Below are 27,714 nucleotides of genomic sequence, written 5' to 3' on the forward strand. Positions count from 1 at the left end.
GATGCTGCTTGGCCTGCTGTGTTCATCCAGCTCTACACCTTGTTATCGCAGATTCTCCAGCATCGGCAGTTCCTAATATCTCCTCTCTTAACTATCCAAATGTTGGTTGATTCTGCCCCTCAGTATCCTCCCCAGTAACTTGCCTACCACCAATGTCAGGCCCACTGGCTTGTAGTTCCCTGGTTGTCTTTGTTACCTTTCTTAAACAATGAACAAATTAGCCACCCTCCAGTCTCCTGGAACTTCACCAGTGGCTAAAGATGAAGCAAAAATCTCTGCAAGGGCCTCTGCAGTATCTCCCCTAGCCTCCCATAATGTTCGAGGATAGACTTGATCAGGCCCAGGGGATATATGTGCTTTAAGGCTGCAAACACCTCCTTGCCGGTAATATGTATGCGGTCCAAAACATCCCCACTTGTTTCCCTTATTTCCTTAGCATCCATGATTCTCTCCTCAATAAACATGGAGGAGAAATATTCATTAAAAATCTCCCCCATCACTTCCTTGTTTTTATACTCTATGCCCCTATTTATAATCCAAGGATCCTATACGCCTTTTTAACAATTGTTTCACCCTGCCTGGCCACTTTCAGAGAATCATGCACATGAACCCCAAGGTCTCTCTGCTCCTGCACTCCTCTCAAAGTTGAGCCATCGAGCTTGTATTGTCTCTCTGTATTTTGTAGCAAAATACATTACCTCACATTTCTCTGCATTGAAATTTATTTGCCAGGTGTCTGCCCATTTGTCAATGTCCCTCTGAAGTTGCTTAGCATCCTTACAATTGTTTATTCTCCCTTGCTTAGGAACATCTGCAAATTTAGAGATTTTGGCTTAACACCCATCTCCAAATTGTTTATATAAATCAGAAAAACCAAGGGTTCCAACACGCATCCCTGTGGAAAGCCACTTTCAACTTGTCTCCAATCTGAGAAATGCCTATCTATATCCACCATCTGCTTCCTATCTTTTAGCTAACTTCTGATTGATGCTGCCAATAACTCATCAATCCCAAAACTTTCGAATTCTAATCAATCTGTCATGTGGCACCGTATCAAGTGCTTTCTGAAAATCGAGATCTTCAACATCCACAGCACAACCCTCATCCACTGCTCATGTCAACTTGTCAAAGAACTCAATTAAATTTGTCAGACATGACCTGTCTTTGACAAAGCCATGTTGGCTGTCTAGTATCAACCTATTTTTCTCTACGTGCACATTTACCTTATCCATATTATGGTCTACATCAGTTTTACCATTACTGATGTCAAGCTGACAGGTTTGTAATTTCCTGGGTTGTCCTTTGTCCTTTTATTAAAGGAGTGTCACATTTGCAATTTTGTGTTCAGAGGGGCTTGGAAAATTTCTGTCAATAGATTCACAATTTGCTTCCTTAACTCTCAGCAACCTAGGGTGCATCCTACCTGGGCATGGCGACTTCTCTACCTGGAGTGCTGGCAGCCTTTTAGCACTTCTTCATCTATCATTATACCGTTCAGTTGCTCAACACCTGTGTTTTTAACCACGCCATTGTTACCCTCTCCTAATTTGGTAAATACAGAAGCAAAATATTCATTTTGTACCTCTGCCATATCCATTGTTTCAGTAAGCAGCTTATTTGCTTGATCCTTAAAAGCCCCACTCTTATCCTTCACTAATTTTTTATTATTAGTATGTCTGAAGAATGTTTTACTATTTGTTTTAGCGCAGCCTGCCATCCTTTCCTCATGCTTCCTCTCCCTTAAATTATTCCAGCTTTAAACTCTCTCCTGCATTTGAGATACTCTTTCTGAGTTGTTGCCATTATTATTTTTCATTTATGTATTATATGTCACCTTCATTTTTTATCAATATCCTTAGTCAGGCAGGGTAGACTACCTTTGGATACCCCATATTTGTTTCTTAGGGTATGTATCTAGTTTGCACCCTATTCATCTCCCTTTTGAAATTCTCCATTCTCGGTCTCAGTTTAAAGCTGACTGTTCAGTTTCAGGTGTCATATACCCTCTATTTTGGTTCTTCATATTCTTAATCTTCTTTTCCAAGGAACCCTGGTTTTGTTCTCTACTTCGACCTTAAGAAATTACAAGCCTCTACCTGAAACACCACCTTTGTAAAGATTACCACTACAGGTTTTCCTGTCAGTTTCTGGCTCCATTTTATTGTAGCCAGATCTTGCTTATTCCAGGTTAGATTCCCTCTCATAAATATGGATTAGGTCATATGGAGAAGATAAAGATTCAAAAGTCTTTTCAACTGTGCAAATAGTTTATCTTTCAAATGTAACTAGATGTTGTCTTGCCTTGTGTTACCTCATTCAGTTTTTAGAGGGGATGGAAGGGTTTACTTTCCTAGGCCACTAAAATTAAAACTGAGAATGCAAGGATCCCAGTAGAGTCAACTTCTATTGCTCTGACCATGCAGACACATTTCGAGGTGCATTAACAAGCTCTCTTAAAACGGTTTCAGATGAAGTGGAAGAGAGGCTGGATGATGGAACATGAATATAGTATTTCAGCTGCAATAGACAGAAAACTGATACGGTGTAAATCTCTGCTGATCTATTTCTTCCTCTACTCATCTCCAGTATTAATTGAGTTTTGTTTTCATTATTCTTTCTTGGGATGTGGTTATCACTGTCAAAACTGGCATTTATTGTCCATCTTCAACTGAATTTGAACTGAATGACTTTCTAGGTCATTTCAGAGAACAGTTAAGGGTCAACCACAGTCTGGAGTCATGCCCGACCACGTAAGGATGGCAAATTCCATTCTCTAGAGGACTTCGATGGGGTTTTGTAATTGTGACAGTTTCATGGCCACATTCGTTGCTTGCAACTTTATAATTCTAAGTTATTAAGTGAATTCAAATTCCACCACCTTGGGCCACCAGATTTCTAGTCTAGTGACATGATCACAGGCATGACATGCTGGCATTAATAACTGTCAACGATTCATAAGAACAACACCAACTCTATTATCAAAAACAAGTTATAAAACACTAGCAATTCAAGCACTGAAATAATGCTGACCTTGAACTGAGAGCTTACAGTTGGCTTCTGATGTTTACTTCCAGATTTAAGTGTGTCTTCATTGATCTTGCTTGATGCATGCTCAAATAAGTCATAGATGAAATCCAATCTGAAATAATGTCAATGTCAATGTCTAGGAACAAATATATATTAATATGATTGAATAGGATAATCACTGCTATAATTACACTGTCCTCAATGGAACGCAGATCCAGCTCACTGGAAGAGGTTTATAATTTTTTTCCCACTATTTGTTCATGTCACATGGAATTCTAATGGAGAAAGTTTTGATCTAATTCAACCAGCAGCTTTGTCAACAGAATTTTTAACCAAATATAAACTTATATTGCATTATAAAAGTAAAAATGTCACAGGAGACAAAATCTAGTCATCCTCTAATCAATAAAAAAAAGTGCTGTATTGGGAGGTAAAAACTTGAGTGGTAGCACAGAATGGTTGTAAAAGCAGTGCAAAAATCAATGCTAAAGTTGGCAATTTGGTGCAAGTTGAATCGTGCAAAATGGAAAGGAAATGCTGTTTTTATTTTAAATTTAGCATATGGAGTGGTCTTAAGTCTGTTAGGGACAGCAAGTTAATTTATTTGCCCAGTTCTCGGTGCAAGTGATATGTAGAAAATAATTTTATAATAAACTAAAAATTAGTTTGGGCTAGGAAGAGACAAAAGAGGTACTATGTCTCACTTGCCAGTACGTGGAAAATGTGCATGGATTAAATTATCTGGTGGTTCAAGCATCCTACCAAAACCTGTGCCAGGCCCCTTTGCAGCCAAGGTACCCCTCTGCTCTTCATTGCCCTTGTCCTGTTTCTCCTATTCCTCTGGCTTGGAAATATATCGCAATTACTTCAGTGTCACTATGTCAATATCCTGGGACTCCCTCCCTAAGGGCATCATGAGTCTACCTACATTAAAGGCACTGCAGCAGTTCAAGAATACAGTGATGCCAACATTTCATAGAGGTGAAGAAAAGGCCAGGGCCTCAAGGAGGGCCATGTTCTAGACAATGCAGCAGACTACCACAATGTGCAAGATGCTTGTAGAATCCGGGTACCTTTATTCACATGCTTGTTGGTAGTCTTGATGATCAGCTGGTTTCTGTTGCAGAGCTTCTGTGGCTTCAGTTTCAGGTTGCATAGACAGATTGGAAGTCATCCCTTCTAACGAATAGCTTTGGACAAGCACTCATCCATGGAATGTGAAGGAGAGAATGATGAGCTGCATAACTTTGCTTTGCCAGCAATGTTCCATCTAAGCCCACACAACGTTGAGAGTTCAATTCACGCTGATTGGTGTGCTGACACATCAGCTTCTTCAAGCAGAAGCAATTGCCATGCATGGATATCAGAAGTCTGTGCAGCAGGAGAAGATATTTCAGGAACATCGACTGCCAGAGAATGAAGTGGTAACTGTCAATAAAATAAGGGCACACAGGCAGGAATTTCTTGCAACGGTTGCAAACCAGTTGAACATTGAGGAAGTACAATTCACTTTTCATGATAAATTCAATGCCTTGATGATGCTCTATATTTGGAGGAATCCAGTGATTGTGACAAAATATTTTTATTTCTTGCGGCTGTGAAGTAATTGAATACACCTCTTATGTCTATGGAATAGGCAATCAATCAGTGGCCTGTAAGTTGTGATCACGTGCAGCAACTTCCAAGATGCTACTAAAGCATTGGAACTGACCAGGGTTAAAGTAGTTCAAGGCCACAGTGAGTGACTTTGATGGCTACTGACAAGGTAGGGGGAGCAGTGTTGTAAGGTACAAAGTCTTCCATGGGTGACAGCACAAATCTCAGTGACCATCTATCTGGGTTGCCATAATCTTTTGTGGCACTGGTTCTTCGACATGTGCAGGAAGCTCTATCTTCAGAGTTAGATCCTATGCTGAGAATTTCCTTCCTTGCCTATATGCTCCTCTTCCTGCATCATGGTCTGGGCTCTGCATCTCCTCTCAAAGATGGTGATCCTCAGTGTCACAAGATCCAAAAATCACAGTCATTTTCCAATTACCGTATGTTGCCTTCCTTGCACTCAGCGAGAATTCCTTTTATGGCAAGGAACCTTATTTACTTATCACAGTGTGGAAGCAGGCCATTTGGCCCATCAAAACCACACCATCCCCCCAACAATCATCCCACCCAGACCCATCCCCGAACCTATCCCTGTAACCGTACATTTCCCCTGTCTAATCCACATCCCTGGACATCATGGGCGATTTAGCATGGTCAATCCACCCAATTGGCACATCTTTGGACTATGGGAGGAAATTAGGAGCACCCGAGGAAACCAATGCAGAAACGGGGAGAATGTGCAAACTCCACACAGACAGTTGCCCAAAATGGAATCGAACCCGGGTCCCTGGTGCTGTGAGGCATCAGTGTTAACCATTCGGCCACCATGTTGCCAACTTCTCCTATATCCCAACATTGCCAGGAGGGTTCTGACTCTCTACACTGGCTGATTGTGTACAGAGCAGTTGTCCCCTAATCTGTTGCGCACTGGATACCATTCTTGTGCCACTGGCTGAGTGCCTCTCTCAATCATGCACATTCTTATAAGCCTACTTCATCAATGAAGAGCTCCCCACAATTTGCAGCTCCATTAATCTAGTCTCCTTCTGACTCAGTGCAATAACATGCCTGCTTCTCCCACCATATCCACCTGTCCAGCCCGCCAAAATCTCAAACTGGCAATGAACTAAAACTTATATGTGTGGTATTTTATGAGTGATTATGATTTGGAATGCATTGCCTGAAAGACAGACAAACGATGATTCAGTTGGAGCTTTCAAGAAGAAATTGCATAGTACCAGAAATGTAAACAACTGTAGAAGTCCAGGGCAATTGTGGATTACTCTTGCACAGAACTGGCACAGACTCGACAGACCAAATGGCCTCCTGTGCTGCAATGCATCTTAGTGTAACAGATATAGAATGCAAATGAAACTGTTCATTAGCAACTCTCTCACTGTGGTTTAGTTCAGCCAAACATTAAAATTATTTTAGAATATAGCTACAATTAGGGCAACTTCTAGTAATGCAAAATGAGTAAGGAAAAAATGCCCTAGATGAGGTTCAGTTTATTTTTAATTGTGTTTTCTCCATGCACCCCACTCCACTCCACGACCACTTCACCAAAGTCATCTGATTATAGTTCTGCTTATTCCCTTCTCTCCTTCTACCCCAAAAAGAAAACGAACTCTATAAACTACACTTGATTCAAAGTTGGTACCTGCTTTCACATAACAAATTTAGTACATCACGTCTGAATGTATCTCTGTTCTTCTCTAGAATTCCCTTTACATGGTATAAAACCTTAGGATAGAAAAGAACAGGTCAGTTTATAATTATAAGATAAAATGAAAATTAATTGAACAAAGCTATTAAGGGCAATGTGAAACTTCTCTCAGTCAATTATTAGTAAACACATTAAAATGCTATTGAAAATAACTGAAGATGAGATTACATGAGAGAAAACATAAATATATATACCTCGCCAGCATAGTGCTTCACTCCAAAATAATGGTCAATGACTCTAGGTTTCACATAAAAAAGATTTTTCTGGAAAAAAAATAGCAATATAATTAGGTCACTAGTGAAAAAGTCAGAATGGGGAACACACGACAACTTAAGATCCTAGAGGCAGAAAAAGCGAATGAGAGATCACCAGAAAGTCCAAGAGAAACTGCAGGAATCCCCGAGATACTGTTCATTATTTTTTTTTAAAAAATTCATTTGTGGGATATGGCTGTTGTTGGCTGGCCAGCATTTGTTGCCCATCCTAGTTGTCCTTAAGAAGGTGGTGATGAGCTGCCTTCCTGAACCGCTGCAGTCCACTTGCTGTGGGTTGACCCACAATACCATTAGGGAGGGAATTCTAGGATTTTGACCTGGCGACAGTGAAGAAACAGCGACATATTTCCAAGTCAGGATGGTAAATGGGTTGGAGGGGAACTTGGAGATGGTGGTGTTCCCATGTATTTGCTGCCCTTGTCCTTCAAGATGGAAGTGGTCTTAAGTTTTGAAGATGCTGTCTGAGGATCTTTAGTGAATTTCTTGTAAATAGTACACACTGCTGCTACTGAGTGTCTGTGGTGGAGGGAGTGGATGCACTCCCAACCAAGCGGACTGCTTTGCCCTGTACGGTGTCAAGCTTCTTCAGTGTTAGTGGAACTGTACCCAACCAGGAAAGTGGGGAGTATCCCATCACACTCCAGACTTGTGCCTTGTACATGGTGGACAGGCTTTAGGGAATCAGGAAGTGAGTTATTCACCTCAGTATTCCTAGCTCTGACCTGCCCCTGTAGCCGCTGTGTTTACGTGGCAAGTCCAGGTGATTTTTCTGGTCAAGCGTAACCCCAGGATGTTAATAGTACGGGAATTCAGTGATGGTAACATCATTGAATGTTATGGGGCAGTGGTTACATTGTCTCTTATTGGTGATAGTCTGGGGGTGGCACAGTGGCTCAGTGGTTAGATTCCAGCCTTGGGCGACTGCGTGGAGTTTGTACATTCTCCCCGTGTTTATGCAGGTTTCCTCCCATAGTCCAAAGATCTGTGGATAAGGTAGATTGGCTAAGCTAAATTACCTGTACTGTTCAGGGATGTGTAGGTTACTGTGGTTGGTTCACTCGCCGAGCTGGTTCGTTAGTTCGTAGACATTTCATTACCCTGCTGGGTAACATCAGTGCAGCCTCCAGTGAAGTGCTGTTGTGTTATCCCACCTGGTTTTTAAACTCTGAGATCCGTTGGATTTGATTACCTCATTTCCGGTTTTCCTTCGGAGTGGTGTATATATAGGGTCTGGTTCTAGTTTGTTGATGGCCTTCTTGGTGGAGAACCAGGCCTCTAGGAATTCCCGTGCTTGTCTCTGCTTGACCTGTCCTAGGATCCTGGTGTTGTCCCAATCAAACTGGTAGTTCTCCTTATCCATGTGAATGGAGATGAGTGACTATTGGTCATGTCTTTTTGTTGCTAGTTGGTGTTCATGCACCTTGTGGCCAATTTTCTTCCTGTCTGTCCAATGTAATGTTTGTCGCAGTCCTTGCATGGAATTTTGTATACTACGTTGGTTCTGTCCATAGTGGGTAAGAGGTCTTTGGTTCGAGTTAGCCCTAGTTGCCTGGCTCTCCACCAAGAAGTTCATCAGCAAACACACAGAACTAGACCCTATATATACACCTCTGCGAAGGAAAACCAAAAATGAGGTAATCAAATCCAACGGACCCCAGAGTTTAAATACCAGATGGGAAAAAACACAGCGCTTCATCAGAGGCTGCACTGATGTTGTTATCCAACCACAGCATCCACAACCCAAGCTACAGATCTACACAAGAACCTTAGATGTGTAGGTTAGGTGGATTAGCCAAGGGAAATGCAGGGTTACAGGGATTGGGTAGGGGTTGAGTCTGAGTGGGTTGCACTTCAGAGGGTCAGTGCAGACCTGATAGGCCAAATGGCCTACTTCCACACTGTAGAATTCTATGATAGTCATAGCCTGACATTTGAGTGGAGCAAATGTTATGGCCCACTTGTCAGACCAAGCCTGGATATTGCCCACACCTTACTGTACTTGAACAAGGGCTGCTTCAGTATCTGCCTAATCACAAATAGTGCTGAACACTGTGCAATCATTGGTGAACATCCCCTCTTCTGACTTTATGATGGAGGGAAGGTCATTCATGAAGCAACTGAAGATGGTTGGGCCATGGACACTACCCTGAAGAATTCCTGCAGAGAACTCCAGCTGAAATGACACGACCTCCAAAAAAACCACAACCATCTTTCTAAGTGCCAGGTATGACTCCAACAACAGAGAGTTTGCCCCCTGAGACCCAATGATTCTAGTTTTGCTAGGGCTTCTTTATGCCATATTCAGTCGAATGCAGCTTTGATATCAAAGGCTATCAATCTCACTGTTTCTTCAAGAGAGTAGTCAGACCCAAGTTTGTGGCACCATGAAGGGCTCAATTGTAGCGGATTGGAAGAAGGAGCAGCAATACTGACAGGTGATTCATCAGTTAGGGCAACAGACAGATGTTTCCATAGTCATAGATGCGACTTCATGTTGAATGATAAAAACCAAAAGAACTGCGGATGCTGTAAATCAGGAACAAGAACAAAGTTGCTGGAAAAGCTCAGCAGGTCTGGCAGCATCTGTGGAGGAGAAAACAGAGTTAACGTTTCAGGTCCGGTGACTCTTTCTCAGAACCCTCTGGGTTTGCGTGGGGGAAGGTAAACTGCCTGAAGGTGTGATCCACATTGTACCAATGACTTGTATAGGAAGGAAGATGTGGTCCTTAAATCAGAATTTAGGGAACTAGGCACAATGTGTGTGCAAATATGTGCAGAATATCTACAATAATCATCTCCAGAATACTCCCAGTGCCAAATGTTTAAGTGCGTACAGAAATAGAAGGAGAAGGGAGATAAATGAGAGCCTGCAAAGATAGTGCGGGAGGGGTGTGTTTTAATTTTCTAGAATACTGGGAAAGTTTGTAGTTGTACAACACATAGATGGGTTGTATCTGAGCAGAACAAGGACTGAGTTCCTCGTTTTGCCAGGGCATTTGGAAGGACTATAAACCATTTTGGTAAGAATGTGGGAACCAAGGTGAGAGAAGAATACCAAGATTCACAAATAGATTGTCAATAGTCAAAGGCAAAGTATTGATTTCTGTGACAGGGTTACTGTGGGTATAAGGTGTTCAGAAGTGATAGGAAAGGTGGAGGGGTGGCAGCAATAGTAAAGGATAGCATTGCAAACAACAAATGCTGGAGATCCAGTAGGTCAGACAGCATCCATGGAGAGAGAGCAAGCTAACATTGAGTCTAGATGCCTCTTCATCAGTGCTGAAGTGAAGTGTGGAGGGGACTGCATTTATACTATAGTTTTGGGAGGTGGGGGTGTGGGGGTAGTGGGTGTAGGGTGCTGGTGAAGATGCACCCTGTACCCACTAACCCCCCCGATCCCGAAAAAACTATAGCATAACTGCTGTCTCTTCCACACTTCACTTCAGCTCTGATGAAGAGTCATCTAGACTCAACGATAGCTTGCTCTCTTTCCATGGGTGCTGTCTGACCTGCTGTAATCTCCAGTATTTGTTGTTTGCAGTACAGATTCCAGCATCTGCAGTAATTTGTTCCTACATTAAGGATAGCATTATTGTGTTGGAGAAAGAGGATGGCATGGAGGGTTCAAGGTCAGATTCAACCTGGCTAGAATAGCCAAGGAACAAAAAAAGGATGCAATTACATTGTAATCTATTACCACCAACTAGTGGGATAGATGCAGGTAAACAAATACACAGGAAAACAAAGACACATCAACTTTAATACAGTGCTATAACTGGGGACTTCACCCAAACATAGTCTGGGACAGTGAAAGCTTTACAGGCAGAGAGAGCAAACGTTCTTAGATCGTGTGCAGGAAAATAGCCTACAGCGGTATATGTCAAAGCCAAGTAGAAAGCATGCACTGTTGGACCTGGTTTTTGGAAATGAGGTTGGTGAATTAGATCAAGTGTCAGTGAGAGATCATTTATGAGACAGCAGTCATTGTCTCATATGGCTTAGGATGATGTTAGAAAAGATCAATCAGCAATCCAGAAGATGAACAATTGAATGGGGATTGGAAAAGAGCCCACTTCAACAGAACAAGAACAGAACTGGGCCAGACAGACCAAAACAAAGGGTTTATAGGAAAAGCTGCAGCTAAATAATGAGCTAACTTCAAAGAAATGGTTCAGGTATATTCCCTTAAAAGGGAATGAGACGAGACACAAATCCAGAGCTCCTTGGTTGACAAAAACGTAGAAATCAAGATATGAAATAAAAACTTGCTTACGACAGGTTTTAGGCAGGACATACCTCATGAGCCAATAGAGATACACAAGGCTCAGAGGGGAGGAAAAAACATATATCAGAGAAGCAAAGAGGGATTATGAGAAAAGATTGGTGGTCAGCAATAAAGGGGAGTTCCAAAGTCTTCCATAGGCACATCAATATCATACGGGCTTCAAAAGCAGTTGCAGGGCCGATTAAGGACTAAAAGGAAATTTAAACATGCAGGCAAAAAGCATGGTTGAGGTGTTAAATGAATACTCCATATCTGCTTTTTCTAAGGCCAGGCCATGGTGACAGAGGAGGAAGCTCTGAAGGGTTCAGAATTGATAACAAAAGAAACTTTGTATAGGTTTTCCATGTTAAAAGTCGACAAAATAATGGGATTGGATGAGATGCATCCAAGGATATTGGAGGAGGAAGGGAGGATAAATTGCAGCAGTACTAGTAATAATCAGTTTTTCCTAGACATGGGAGAGATACCAGAGGATTGTTGAATTGCAGACATCACACCCATGATCAAAGAAGGTTGTAACACAAAGTTCAACAATTATGTACCAGTTAATTTAACATCAGTGGTGAGGAAGCTTTTAGAGGAAAATATTCGAGGTACAATTAGTTGAAAAAGTTGGGTTGTTTAGAAAGAGCAGACATGGATTTCTAAAGTAGGAAGTGTTTTACTAACTTGCAGAACTTTTTTTGGAAGAGTCGATAAGGGTGATACCGTTATGTTGTGTACATGGACTTTTGAGAGATTTAGAACATTGAACATAGAACAGTACAGCATAGTACGGGCCCTTCGGTCCACGATGTCGTGCTGACCTATTACCCTACTAAGATCAATCTACCCTGCATACCCTACATTTTACTATCCTCCATGCGCCTATCCAAGAGACGCTTAAAAGTCCCTAAAGTATTTGACTCCACTACCGCTGCCGGCAGCGCATTCCACACGCCCACCACTCTCTGTGTGAAGAACCTACCTCTGACATCTCCCCTGCACCTTCTTCCAATAACCTTAAAATTATGCCCCCTCGTAATAGTCATTTCCGCCCTGGGAAAAAGTCTCTGACTATCCACTCTATTTATGCATCTCATCATCTTGCAAACCTCTATCAAGTCACCTCTTATCCTTCTTCGCTCCAATGAGAAAAGCCCTAGCTCCCTCAACCTTTCCTTTTAAGACCTGCCCTCCAGTCCAGGCAGCACCCTGGTAAATCTCCTCTGCACCCTCTCTAAAGCTTCCACATCTTTCCTATAATGAGGTGACCAGAACTGAACACAATATTCCAAGTGTGGTCTAACTAGAGTTTTATAGAGCTGCAGCATAACCTCGCGGCTCTTAAACTCAATTCCCCTGCCAATGAAAGCCAACACACCATACGCCTTCTTTACAACCCTATCAACTTGGGTCACAACTTTGAGGGATCTATGACTGTGGACCCCAAGATCCCTCTGTTCCTCCACACTGCTGAGAATCCTGCCATTAACCCTGTATTCTGCATTCAAATTCGACCTTCCAAAATGAATCACTTCACACTTTTCTGGGTTGAATTCCATCTGCCACTTCTTTGCCCAACTCTGCATCATGTCAATGTCCCATTGCAACCTACAATAGCCCTCCACGCTGTCCACAACTCCACCAACCTTCATGTCATCGGCAAACTCACTAACCCACCCTTCCACTTCCTCATCCACCACCATTTAGTGGTGTCATACAACACCCTTGTGAGAAAAATTATAGCTAATGGAACACAAAGGGACAGTAGCATTGTAGATAAAAAAAATTGAGTAACAGGAAACAAAGAGGAGTGTCAAATGGATTTTTTTTTGGGCTGGAGGAAGCTTTGTCATGGATTTTTCTGAGGGTCAGTACTGGAACCCTTGCTGTTCCTGACATATAGCAGCAATTCCAAAGTTTGTGAATATTAAGAACATTGGAAACACTGAATTGACAGGACAGTGTAGAACTCCAAAAGGACACCGATAACTTGATGAATAGGCAGATAGCTGGCAGATGAAGCTCAATGTGAAGAAGTATGAGGACATGCCTTTTGGTAAGAGAACACTAAATAAGGGGTACAATACTTAAGGGGATGCATAAGAGGGAGCTGGATACATATAAATGCATAGGTCAATGAAGGTGTTAGGACAAAGGACGATATGACAAACTTATACAAGACACTTGCTAGGCCTCAGCTGCAGTACCATACACAGTTCCAGATGCCATACTCTTGAAAAGTTGTGAATGCATTAGAAAAACTGCAGGGGCAGTTTACAAAATCATTCCCAGTGATAAGTAATTTCAGTTATGATGTTTGATCGGAGAGATTGGGACTGTAGCTTGCAGAAATAAGGTGGCTGACAGGAAACACGACAGAATTTTCAAATTCATGAGAGGTCTAGATTGGGTAGATAGAGAGAAATTGGTCCCACTCATAAAAGAATTCAGGAGAGAGAACAGGTTTAAAGTGAATTGAATTACAGAGAATTGCCAGCATTATAAAACAGTTATAATGGGGGACTTCAATTATCTAATTACAGACTGGAATACTGGTAGTCTAAGGGGCATCAAGGGTCAAGTGTTCCTGGATTGTATTAAGGAGAGTTTCCTATAGCAGTATGTGCCCAATCCAACAAGGATGGTCGGTCCTTGGAAATGAGCTCAGCAAAGTGGATCAACTGACAGTGGGGGGGATCATTTAGGAGACAGTGATCATTGTATCATAAGGTTCAGATTGGTATTGGAGAATGACATGCAACAATCCTGAGCAAGAAAATCAATTGGTACAAAACATCTTTTAATGGGGCTAGAACAGAATGGAGCAAGATTGATTGGAATAAGAGGCTGGCGGGAAGATCAGTAATTGAACATTGAGCCACCTTCGAAGAGGAGACAACTTGGATCTATTTGAGGTATCCTTCCTCTAATGCTAGGGTTGCATTTTCAGGGAAATTCAGCAGAAGCCACTCAATTTCCTTAACCTTGCTTATCATAATTTTTGCCAATATTTCACATCCATCCAACAGGTAAACCCCATACAGAACTGACACTTACCAGGGTGTCTGTTAGATTTTGACTCTTTACAGTCCAATTGATGGAGTATAATAAACCACAGATATGAGCAAACTAAATGCTGGAGAATTAACTTAACTGAGGCCTAGTTGCCTGTATACCACCTACCGAATGCTGACTGTGTAGCTTAGCCAGCAAAGTATTATCCGTGCCCTTTGGAAAATGGCTCTCCTCATTGATAAGGGCCAGAATGCCCATTTTCTACAAAAAAAAGTTAGCATTAGGACTTGGAAATAATTTCTAATTTACACTGAAAGCATTTCATATGATGAAAGATGTCTTCTGGGTTATGTACAAGAAACATCAAACAATTTCTGTAAATGCAGAACTATTTTCCTCAGTCAGTCAAATCAGAAAACTAAAACAAAACAGCAAATTATCGGAATACTGCTTACAGTTCTGGTCTCCCTGCTATTGGAAGGATGTTGTGAAACTCTAAATGGTTCAAAAAAGAATCACAAGTATATTGCCAAGATTGGAGGGTCTGAGTTATAGGGAGAGGCTGAATAGACAGGGGCTATTTTTCCTGGAACATCGGAGGCTGAGGGGTGACCTCAGAGGTTTATAAAATCATGAGGGGCATGGATGGGGTAAATAGCCAAGCTCTTTTCCCCGGGGTGAGGGAGTCCAAAACTGAAGGGCAGAGGTTTAAGGTGAGAGGGGAAAGATTTAAAAGGGACCTAAAGGGCAACTTTTTTCACACAGAAGGTGGTGTGTGCATGGAATGAGCTGTCAGAGGGAGTGGTGCAAACTGGTACAATTACAACGTTTAAAAGGCATCTGGATGGGTACATGAATAGGAAGGATTTAGAGGAATAAAAACAAAGTTGCTGGAAAAGCTCAGCAGGTTTGGCAGCATCTGTGAAGGAGAAAACAGAGTTAACATTTCGGGTCCGGTGACCCTTCCTCAGACCCTTTCCCTGATTTACAGCATCCACAGTTCTTTAGGTTTTTATTTAGGGTTTAGAGGATATGGCCAAATGCTGGCAAATGGGACTAGATTTATTTAGGATATCTGGTCAGTGTGGAGGAGTTGGACTGAGGGGTCTGTTTCCGTGCTTTATATCTCTATGACTCTAAAAGTAAGCTTAAAAATTTTTATCTGGCAAGTTGCTTCTATATTTTGCACTTGATACCCCAATCTGTAAATAGTGAGGTGCTGCACATGCTCAAGTACTGTTAGGACAAATACAGTATGATTAAATAATTGACTCATTTATTTATAGAATAAACATTCCTAGCATTCTGGATCCTTAGGAAGATGAAATGTTGATAAGTAAGAGTTTGAAATGTGGTTATGGCTATTGAATCCATTAAACCTCGCAATCATCTTTAGTGTATTAAGAGATTTTGTACCTGTATTACATCTACAAAACCATATTTTTGTCACATTTTAGTCATTCATCACACATGATGGAAATTGCTAAGGCAAACCAGTCACCTTGTAAAAGCAAACTTGTGCCAATGGTGCCAATGTAGTGCCCCTATCTTGGGAGTTCCCCAGCCTATACTGCAGAGAGAAAGCTACGTTCCAAATGCTTTACTGATTCCCAAATCTCTATTTGCTTGTGATCCTGAAGAGAGTAAAGGCAGATCTCTTAATGGGAAACCCAGAAGTATGGATTTCCTTGGCATTCTGGTGAAAAATAACTTCACAATGCTTATTAAATTTTCTCCCAGGTTACCTGTCTTGCAGCAGTTAGATTGTCAGATATGGGGTAGGTGGAATTTGGTAAGGGGTGCAGGTGTGAAAGCAGCCCGAGGTCACTGGGATGGTAGGGGTACAGAAATTACAGATACCTGAAGAGGTAAGACTGTGGATCTTGGACAGTTTCCCCTCAATCAGTGCCATCAAATGCCCTTCACCTGCTGGATCAAGCCCTTTCTCTCTGCATGACGCTAAAGAAATTCAAATTGTCTAAACATTCTAAAATTTGAGGTCTTATCTACACTTGCACTGATTAATTCACTGTATTTCATCTGCTCAAAAAATAGAAAGGTCAGAGATGTCAGTGTGCGTGGTGAGAAGCATCTGTAGCCAGCAGTGCATGCCAATAAGGAAATTCTGAACAACCCATGATTCTTCCACCACGAAGGTGAATGAATAGAAAATGGTGGATTGCATGTCGATAATTTCCTTTTAGGAGCAAGGCTCTGTGTCATGACAGTGCACACAGACTTTTTTTTAAGATTTTATTGAAATCATCTGAAGACAGATTTTCTATTTCCACGTCCCCCCACCAAGTGCCTTGCATTGCAAAAAGGTGCTTTCATGCTAATGAAATTTCAGGTAGCATCGATATGCTTTCAGTATAAATCTAACTCAGTATCACAAACTACAAACTTCAGTTGCAGAACTTGACCAGAGTGTGAAATCAGGACAATCCTCAGCCAATCACTAGATAGTCACAACACGTTATTTAACAATGCCAGGTTTTCCAAGATGGCGGTGATAACCTGGACTACAACTGCCTGCCTGCCCTCCCTCCCTCCCTCCCTTACCTCTACTTCTCATTCTCCACTAGACACCTGCTGCTCACACAGCTCCAAGGACTAAGACCCGAGCACTGCTCCTCCTGTCTCCCTGGCTGCCTTCGAAATGGGTATTCTGGCGCTTGGAATGGAGCCTAGCAGTGGCTGCACAGCCTACAAACTGCCCACCTGCCAGCTGGAGATCCTGTTGCTGCTGTGGCAAATTTGTGTAATATTCCCATGCGCTCAATCCAAAGTTTATATAACCAACCCCCCTCCCAAGTAATTTAATAACCAAACCCCAGCCCAGTGTTTATGTAACCCACAATAATTTTATAACAAACTCCTGTATCCATTAATTTTCGTAACAATCCCCAGCCCAGTGGTTATGTAACACCCAGTAATTTTATAACATCCCTCAACCCAGTAATTTTTATAACTAGACCCCCCAGACCCCACCCCACCCAGCCTTGTGCTCATATAACCCATAGACCAGTGGTTATATAAACTCCAGTAATTTTAAAACAACTCCCCCAAGCCCAGTGTTTTATAATGGCCCCGGTAATTTTATAACACCCCACAACCCAGTAATATTTTAATACCCTCCCAGCCCAACATTTATATAACTTGCCCAGCCCACAGCTTTTAGTGTTTTTAAAGCCCCCAGTAATCTTTATAACACTGCCCAAGAGCAGTGCTTTTTTTTAAATTAACAACACTTGAGAGCCATGTGTTTTATAAAACACCCCCAATGAGTTTCAGTGCTTTTGTAAACGGCCCAGCCCAGTAATCATAAAACCCTTATAGTCCAGTGCTTACATAAACTCCTACCAGCCGAGTAATGTTATAAACTACTCACCCATCAGTTCAGTGATTTTATGAACCCCACCAAACCACATTTTTTAAAATATAAACTCGCCCCACTCCCACCCCAGTGATCTTATAAACCCCCATCCTCAGCCCAGTGATATCACAATCACAGACTGAGAATGACCACGCAATGACAGGATCTGCACTGTCCTCCTTGTCCTCTCCCCTTCCTCCCACTCTCCTCACCTCAGACCTCACACTAACTCAGCAGGATGCGCTGCCCAGCGCTGAACTATTTGTCTGCACTCCACTGCAGGCGATCTAAGGCCAAACAGCAGTGCCTGGTCTCCAGTTGCCTTGGACTCACCCCACCCCACCTCACCACTGGACCAAGACCTCGCACACCGGCTACCACATGGGCTTAGCAGTGCAATGGTTTCCTCACTTTAAAAGGACTCTCACACAGGCACCTTCCACACCCTCAGGATAAAGTTTGGGACCTGGAACATCAGGACCCTTATGGGCAGTCCTGCCAGAGACAGACCAGAACATTGCACTGCCATCATTGCTCGGGAACTTAGGTGCCATGATATTGACATCGTGGCCTTGGGTGAAACCTGGCAGGCAGGGGAGCGGGCAGCTCAGAGAGAAATGTGGTGGCTACACCTTTTTCTGGAAAGGCAAGGCCAAAGAACAGCGCCGCATCCACAGAGTTGGCTTCGCCATCAAAAATGAACTAGCGGACCAACTCAAAAACTCCCCCTGTGGAATAAGCAAAATCTTATGACACTTTGATTCCCCTTAGCTTGGAACCAGTATGTCACAGTATTCAGTGCTGTACACCAATGCTCAATGCAGTAGCTGAGGATAAGGAGAAATTCTACTCCAGCCTTGACCAATCTCTCTCACGGGTCCCTGCAGAGGACAAACTAATGGTCCTCAGCAACTTCAACGCCAGAGTCGGTGAAACTGCAGACTTTTGGGGCGATGTAATTATGAAGGAGAGAGTAGGTAAGCAAAACTCAAAATGGCACCCTTCTCCTGACCTAATGCCATGAACACAACCTCCTCATCACCTACACTGTTCCCCAACATGAGCAAATATAAGACAATATGACAGCACCCACATTCCCAACACTGGCACCTCCTTGACTGTCAAAGAGAGGGATCAGGAAGATGTTGAAATCACCTGCGCCATGACAGGAGCTGATGACTGCTGGACGGACCATCGTCTGATCCAAAACAGGATCAATATAAATATAGCCCTGCCGCAGTGGAGTCAACAGAAGTAGTACTACAAAAAGTTCAACATTGATGCACTCAAAGATCAGGAATAAAGCTTCATACAACCAGCTCCTTTCCACAAACCTAGCGACCCTCAGTGACACCGAGTTGCAGGATCCCAGCAGCCTCTGATCTGTCCTTAACAATGCCATCATCAATGCCTGCAAAAACTCAGGTCAGCCATTCAACCAGGAAATACCAAGACCGGTTTGATGAGAATGATGAGGAGATCCAAGAACTGTTAAGCCAGAAGTGGATGGCATTTCTCAGCGTAAAACAACAACCACACTCTGAAGAGAAAAGACAGGCCTACAGGCAACTGAAGGCTGAGGTCCAACAACAAACTCGTGACATAAAGAATGGGTGGTGTGGGGAGAAAGTCCAAAAAGTAGCCAACAACCGTGATATGCATGGTTGTTCTTCTGTGCTGTCAAGACCACAAACAGACCAAACACCCAAGTCCCTACTCCACTGCTGGTCAAGGATGGAGTGACTCTTATTAAAGATAAAGAAACCATCTAACAACGTTTGGGAGAGCACTTTAGAGACCTCCTCCACCACGGGTCTGTCATCAATCCGAACATCCTTGAATGTATCCTACAGCATGCTCCACGCCACAAGCTCAACAACACCCCAGCCCTGCACAAAGTAGAGAAGACCGTCCACCAGCTTAAGAACAACAAGGCTGCTAGAGCAGATGGTATCCCTGCTGAGCCACTGAAGTGCGGAGGCAAAGAGCTCTGCTGCAGCTACACACTCATGTCTGCCTTATCTGGAAGGAGGACTGCATTCCTGAGAGCTCTGAGATGCCACAGTCATAAGCATTTTCAAGAAAGGGAACAGGTCCGACAGCGGTAACTACAAGGGACTCTCCCTGCTGTTGATGGTTGGAAAAGTCATTGCCAAAGTCCTCCTCAACTCCTCCCGGAATTGCACTGTGATTTTTGGCCAGAAGGGCACAATGGACCTGATTTTCACAGCGCAACATCTGCAAGAGAAATACAGAGAAAAGAACCTACCCCTGTACATAGTCTTCTTCGACCTTACAAAAGGCCTTTGACACCATCAATCAGGAAATGTTATGGAGTGTCCTTCTCTGTTTTGGTTGCTCCATGAAGTTTGTCATCACCCTTCGCCTGCTCCACAACGACACGGAAGTCGTGGTAACGACAAATGGCTCCACCACTGACCGACTCCCCATTCAGACCGGTGTCAAGCAGAGTGATGTCTTCGCCCCAACGCTTTTCTTGATCTACCTCACTGCAATGCTTCACCTCACGAACAACAAGCTCCCCCGGAAGTGAACCTAACTTACAGAATCTGCGGGAAATTATTCAACCTCTGCCGCCTTCAAGCCAAAACCAAAGTCACCCCAATGAGTGTCATAGAGCTGCAGTATACAGATGATGCTTGCATATGTACTCAAATGTACTCCAGACCACCGTCTGCACTTTTACGGAGGCATAAGAGCATGGGTCTCACCCCCAACATCTGCAAGACAAAGGTCCTCTAACCATTCTGGCCTGGCATTGTGGAATGAACACCCAATCATAAAGGTTCACAGGGAGGTCTTAGAGAACGCTGACCACTTGCAATACCTTGGGAGTATCCTGTCTGTCAAAGAAGAGGTAACACCACTGCCTCCACTGTGCTAACGCAGCCTTCAGCCACCTGAGGAAAAGGATGTTCACGGACACCAACATCAAATCTGACACCAAGATAATGGTTTACAGAATTGTAGTGGTTCTCGCCTTCCTACATGGCTCAGACATGGATTGTCTACAGCAGACACCTCAAGGCACTGATGCAACACTGCCTACACACAATCCTGCAAATCTGCTGGGAAGTAAGATACACTAACACCAACATCTTCAACCAGGCCAACATCCCCAGCATCGAGGCACTGACCACACTTGATTAGCTATGATGGGCTGGGCATGTCGTCCACATGAACCCCCAACTTTGAAATGGCAGGCAAGCCCCAGATTGTTACAGAAAGCACTTCAGTAATACCCTCAAGGATTCAGTGGCGAATTGCAGCATTCCCACAGACATCTGGGAATCACTGGCCTAAGAGTGTCCAAAGTGGAGGAGGAGCATCTGGAAAGGCATCAAGCACCGAGACTGGCCATCGACAAAAAGCAGAAACCCGGCAAAAACAACGAAACGAGCATGCTGCCTCACCAACGCCCCAGTCACACCTTCCCGGGTCCATCTTCTCATCCAAGTGTAACAGAGCCTACAGTAGCTGCATTGGTCTCTACAGCCACCTATGGACTCACCCTGAGAGTGGAAGAGTCACCCTCGTCTGTGAAGGACAGCCAACGAATGAATGAATGAATGCTTTCTTTTTCTAAATCACCCACATTTCGTTTTAGTTGTCCAAGAAATACACTTCCCCCACATGATTCTGAACTTGTATTCTAGTTAATTTGTCAGCAAAAACCCGAGATCTACAGCTTTATTTTTTCCCGCTGTTGCCAGAATTCCATGCTGCTAACTGCTCTGATGCATGTAATTTCAAATATATCAAAATGTTACAAGCAACAGATTTGGGCAGGATTTTACAATCCAACTGGGAAAAAGTGAAGTAATTTTTAAAAAATGTGATTGAATTAAAATCCTTTGATTTTTTTTGACTACTCTTGAGTTTTCTGCTGTCACAATAAAGATTGTGTCACAGGGCCATGACTTGTTAGATTGGACACAGGTTGTACAGTAAGAGAATGGATATCTTCTAGAAGACTTGGAGAGGCGACTGTTTGAATAAATTTAATAATTTAGCACTGTCAGCGTAAAACCTCTCAGGACAGATGTGCTTGTAATGAATCAGGTGCCAAATAAGCACATAACTCTGGGCCCAATACTTTTAAATATTGATTAGTTTAAATAGTTTGACAGTTCCATCCCAAATTGCACAACCAACATTATGTGACTCCTGTACAGTATACTGGACACAGTGAGTTGCACACTACATGACTCAGTCAGAGTCATAAAAATGTATAGCATGGAAACAGGCCCTTCTGTCTATGTCGACCAGATATCCTGATTTAGTCCCATTTGCCAACATTTGCCCAATATCATTCTGAACTCTTCCTATTTATTTACCCACCCAAATGCCTTTTAAATGTTGTAATTGTAAATGTTGTAATTGCACTAGCTTCTACCACGTCCTCTGGCAGCTCATTCCATGCACGCACCATCCTGTGTGTGAAAAAGTTGCCCTTTAGGTCCCTTTTATATCTTTCCCCTCTCACCTTAAACCTATATCCTCCAGTTTTGCACTCCCCTATACTGAGGAAAAGACCTTGACTATTCATCCTATCCATGACTCTCATGATTTATACATCTCTATGAGGTCACCCCTCAGCCATCAACACTGTAAGGAAAATAGCCCCAGCCTAGTCAGCCTCCCCATAGCTCAAATCCTCCAACCCTGACAACATCCTTATAAATCTTTTCTGAACCCCGTCAAGTTTAACAACATCTTTCCTATTGCAGGGAGACCAGAAATGAACACAGTATTCCAAAAGCAGCCTAATCAATGTCCCATCTATTTGCAACACGACCTCCCAACTCCTAGACTCAGTGCACTGACCAATAAAGGCAAACGTACCAAACGTGTTCTTCACTACCCTGTCTACCTGCGATTGCACTTTCAAGGAACGAGGAACTTGTACTCCAAGGTCCCTTCCTTAGGCAACGTACCCCCTGGACCTCACCATTAAGTGCGCAAGTCCTGCCCTGATTCGCCCTTCCAAAATGTAGCACCTCACATTTATTTAGATTAAACTCTATCTGCCACTCCTCGGCCTACCAGTCCATCTGATCAAGGCCCTGTTGTGCTCTGAGGTTACCTTCTTCACTGTCCTCTACACCCGCAATTTTGGTGTCATCTGCAAATGTACTAACCGCACCTCCGAATTTCACACATCCAAATCATTTACATGAAGGACAAAAAGCAGTGGACCCAGCACCGAACCTTGTGGCACACTATTGGTCACGGACCTCCAGTTTGAAAAGTAACCATTCCCCACCAACCCTGTCCCCTACCTTCAAGTCAATTTTGTACTCAAATGGCTAGTTCTCCCTCTATTCCACATGATGCAACCTTCTTAGCCAGTCTGCACAGGAACATAGAAGATAGGTGCAGGAGGAGGCCATTCAGCCCTTCGAGACTGCACCACCATTCAATGTGATCATGGCTAATCATGCAATTTCAGTATCCCATTCCCGCTTTCTCTTCATGACCCTCGATCCCTTTAGCCACAAGGGCCACATCCAGCTCCCTCTTGAATATATCTAATGAACTGGCCCCAACAGCTGTCTGCGGGAGAGAATTCCACAATTTCACAACTGATCAAAGAAATTCTTCCTCATCCTGAATGGCTTACCCCTTATTCTTAGACCATGGCCCCTACTTCTGGACTTCCCCAATATCAGGAACATTCTTCCCCTACCTAGCCAGTCCAGTCCCATCAGGATTTTATATGTTTCTATGAGATTATCCCTCCTCCTTCTGAATTCCAGCAAGTACAAGCCTAGACGATCCAGTCATTCCTCATATCCCAGTCCTGCCAGCCTGGGAATCAGTCTGGCAAACCTTCGCTGGACTCCCTCAATAGCGAGAATGTCCTGCCTCAGACTAGGAGACCAAAAACTGCACACAATACTCAAGGTGTGGCCTCACCAAGGCCCTGTGTAACTGCAGCTAGACATCTCTACTTCTGTACTCAAATCCTTTCACTATGAAAGCCAGCATGCCATTAACTTTCCTCACTGCCTGCTGCATCTGCATGCCAACTTCAGGGACTGTTCCACCATGATACCCAGGTCTTGTTGTACCTCACCTTTTCCTAAACTTCCATCATTCAGATAATAATGTACCTTCTTGATTTTGCCAAAGTGAATACCCTCACATTTATCCACATTCGGGGCAGCCCAGTGGCTCAGTGGTTAGCACTGCTCAAAGCGCCAGGGACCCGGGTTCAATTCCCCCCTTGGGTGACTGTCTGTGTGGAGTTTGCACATTCTCCCCGTGTCTGTGTGGGTTTCCTTCGGGTGCTCCGGTTTCATCCCACAGTCCAAAAATGTGTAGGTTAGGGTGGATTGCCCATGCTAAATTGGCATAGTGTTCAGGGAGGTGTAGGTTAGGTGGGTTAGGGGAATAGGTCTGGGTGGGATGCTCTGAGGGTCGGTGTGGACTTGTTGAGCCGAAGGGCCTGTTTCCACACTGTAGGGATGATGATGATGCTGATGCTGCTGCTGCTGATGATGATGATGGTGCATTTGCCAAGTATTTGCCCACCCAACCAGCCTATCCAATTCACTCTGCAGCCTCTTAGCATCCTCCTCACAGCGCACACTGCCAACACAGCTTACTGTCAAATTTGGAGATATTGCATTCAATTCCTTCATTCAGATCATTACTGTAAATTGTGAACATCTGGGATCCCAGCACTGAACCCTGCATCAACCCACTCGTCACTGCCTGCCACTCTGAAAAGGACCCGTTTATTCTAACTCTCTACTTCCTGTCTGCTGATGAGTTCTCTATTCAAATCAACACATTATCTCTGATACAATCAGCTTTATGTTTCTTCACTAACCTCTTGCATGGAACCTTGTCAAAAGCCATTTGAAAGTCCAGATACACAATGTCTACTGATTCACCCTTGTCCACTCTACTGGTCACATCTTCAAAAAAATTCCAGAAGATTTGTCAAGCATGATTTCCCTTGAGTGAACCTGTGCTGACTTGGACAGATTCTGTCACTGCTTTCTAAATTCTCACTTATTATATCCTTAATAGCGGACTCTAGCATTTTCCCAACCACCTATGTCAGGCTAACCAGCCGATAATTCCCTGTTTTAGAACACAGAACATAGAACGTAGAACTGTATAGCACAGTACAGGCCCTTTGGCCCACGATGTTGTGCCGAACTTTTACCCTAAACCTAAGGTCTATCTAACCTCCACCCCTACCTTATACTATCATCCATACGCCTATCTAATAGCTGCTTAAATGCCCCCAATGAGGCCGACTCCACTACCCTCTCCGGCAATGCATTCCACGCCCCGACCACTCTCTGAGTAAAGAACCTACCCCTGACATCTCCCCTATATCTACCTCCACTCACTTTAAAACTATGCCCCTTCGTATTAGCTACCTCCACCCTAGGAAAAAGTCTCTGGCTTTCTACTCTATCTATACCTCTGATCAGTTTGTACACCTCTATCAAGTCACCTCTCATCCTTCGTCATTCTAAAGAGAAAAGCCCTAGCTCTCTCAATCTTTCCTCGTAAGACCTTCCCTCCATTCCAGGCAACATCCTGGTAAATCTCCTCTGCACCTTTCCCAACACTTCCACATCTTTCCTGTAATGAGGCAACCAGAACTGGACACAATACTCCAGATGTGGCCGAACCAGGCTTTTGTCTAGCTGGAGCATAACTTCACGGCTTTCGAACTCAATCCCTCTATTAATGAAAGCTAACACATCATACGCCTTCTTAACAACTCTATCCACCTGGGTGGCAGCTTTCAGGGAACTGTGGACATGAACCCCAAGATCCCTCTACACCTCCACACTGCCAAGAATCTTTCCGTTAACCCTGTAATCTGCTTTCAAGTTTGTCCTTTCAAAATGAATCACCTCACACTTTTCAAGGTTAAACTCCATCTGCCACTTCTCAGCCCAGCTCTGCATCCTATCAATGTCCCTTTGTAACCTAGAACAGCCCTCCGCACTATCCACATCATCCGTATCGTCCGCGAACTTGCTAATCCACTCTTCCACTCCTACATCCAAATCATTCACAAAAATCACAAATAGAAGAGGACCCAGAACAGATCCTTATGGTACACTACTCGTAACTGAGCACCATATTGAATATTTTCCATCCACTACCACCCTTTGTCTTCTAAGGGTCAGCCAATTCTGAATCCAATCTGCCACATATCCTCCTATCCCATGCCTCCTTATTTTCTGCATGAACCTACCATAGGGAACCTTACCAAACACCTTACTTAAATTCATGTATACCACATCCACTGCTCTACCTTCATCCATGTGTTTGGTCACCTCACAATAAGGTTTGTGAGGCATGATCTACCCCTCACAAATCCATGCTGACTATCACAAATCAAACTGTGCCTATCCAATTGATCATAAATCCTATCACTCAGAGCCCTTTCCAATCATTTGCCCACCACTGAAGTAAAACTAACCGGCCTGTAATTTCCGGGGTTATCCCTATTCCCTTTTTTGAGCAAGGGAATGACGTTTGCCACTCTCCAATCTTCCACTATACCCGTGGACAGTGATATGTAATATGGATATCTTTGTAATATGGATGCTCAAGATATTGCCATTTATTTACCCAAGTTCTCTCGCTTCCATATCCTTCTCCACAGTAAACACTGATGCAAAATACTTGTTTAGTATTTCCCCCATCTCCAGCAGTTCCACACATAAGTGGCCTTGCTCATCTTTAAGGGGCCTTGTTCTCTCCCTATTAATTCTTTATCCTTAGATGTAATTGCAGAAACCTTTTGGATGCTCCTTAACCCTGTTTGCCAAAGCTATGTCCCATTTTTGCCCTCCTAATTTCCCTCCAGTATACTCCTACTTCCCTTATACTGAGATTCACCTGCTGTCTATACCTGACATATGTTTCCTTCTTATTCTTGGCCAAAACCTCAATTTCTCTATTCAACCAGCATTCCCTACACCTACCAGCCTTGCTCTTCGCCCTAACAGGAACACACTGTCTCTGGATTCTCAATATCTCATTTTTGAGGGCTTTCTTTTTGCTTTCCAGCTGTTCCTTCACCTGCGAATATCTGCCCCCATCAACTTTTGAAAGTTCTTGCCCAATACCATCAAAATTGTCCTTACTCCAATTTAGAACTTTAACTTTTAGATCAGGTCTATCCTTTTCCATAACCATTTTACAATGAATAGAATCATGATCATTTGCCCCACTGTCACCCCGATTACTTGCTCTGCCTTTTCTTCCAACAGAAGTTCAAAGTGTTGCTCCTTCTCTAGAAAGTACATCCACATACTGAATCAAAATTTTCTTGTACACACAAATTCCTTTCCATCTGATCCCTTAATAGTACGGCAGTCTCAGTCTGTTTGGAAAGTTAAAATCCCCTACCATTACGATCCTATTATTCTTACAGATAACTGAGATCTCCTTACAAATTTGCTTCTCAATTTCCTGCTGACTTTTGATGGGGGGGGAGGGGTCTATAGTACAATCCCAATAAGGTGATCATCCCTTTTTTTTCTCAATTCCACCCAAATAACTTCACCGGATGTACTCCCTGGAGTATCCTCCCTAACTACAGCTGTAATGTTATCCCTAATCAAAAATACCACTCCCCCTCTTCTCTTACCCCACTTTCTATCCTTCCTGTAACATCTATATCCTGGAACATTAAGCTACCAGTCCTGTCCATCCCTGAGCAACGTCTTATTACTAACACATGATATCTCAGGTCCATGTTCTCAACCCTGCCCCGCGTTCATCTGACTTACATGTCGGGCTTCTTGCATTGAAATAATTGCAGTTTAATTTGTCAGTCCCATGTCGATCTCTGCTTTGCTCCTGCTGCATTGATTATTTGACTTTCTCCATTTCCCAACTGCACCAGCTTTGGTCTAATCCCTTTTCTCACCATCTCTCTTGGACACACCCCGCCCCAACTAGTTTAAATCCTCCCAGGTGGCTCTAGCAAATCTTTCCTCCAGAATATTAGTCCCCTACCAATTCAGGTGCAACTCATCCTTCTTATACAGGTCACTTGTACCCCAAAGAGATTTCAATGATCCAACAATGTGTATCCTTCTCCCCGGCTCCTCAGCCACACGTTCATCTGCTCTATCCTCCTATTCCTACTCTCACTAGCGTGTGGCCCTTATAGTGGTGTGAATAAAACACAGACATTACCTTCTCAATGAGATCTAAACATTCTCCATTGTCCATCCAATCAACGTGTTCCCAGACCAATCCATCTCTGGTGAAAAATAATTCTTGGTCAATGAAATAAACACATACACACAAGGTTTCCAGTTTGCTTACAGAACTGAGTATTCTTGATTTCATATTTATATTAACAGGTGGACAAAGTTTTTAAAAGTATTCTCCGAGCTGAACATTTATA

General features: G+C 43.2%; 1 protein-coding gene across 1 annotated transcript in view; it reads right to left on the reverse strand.

Annotated features, from left to right (window-relative positions):
* Positions 1 to 27,714, reverse strand: part of LOC109929826 (unconventional myosin-X-like) — a 420,890-nt gene that overhangs the window by 216,101 nt on the left and 177,075 nt on the right. The window contains exons 14-18 of the mRNA XM_048608752.1: positions 27,501 to 27,567; positions 14,081 to 14,173; positions 6,547 to 6,615; positions 6,287 to 6,369; positions 2,968 to 3,139 (exon numbers count right to left, since the gene is read on the reverse strand). Of these exons, the coding sequence (XP_048464709.1) occupies positions 2,968 to 3,139; positions 6,287 to 6,369; positions 6,547 to 6,615; positions 14,081 to 14,173; positions 27,501 to 27,567 (484 nt within the window). The remainder of the gene's footprint in view (positions 1 to 2,967; positions 3,140 to 6,286; positions 6,370 to 6,546; positions 6,616 to 14,080; positions 14,174 to 27,500; positions 27,568 to 27,714) is intronic.

This window comes from Rhincodon typus, chromosome 2, assembly GCF_021869965.1.
Source record: "Rhincodon typus isolate 14 chromosome 2, sRhiTyp1.1, whole genome shotgun sequence".
NCBI classification, from domain to species: Eukaryota; Metazoa; Chordata; class Chondrichthyes; order Orectolobiformes; family Rhincodontidae; genus Rhincodon; species Rhincodon typus.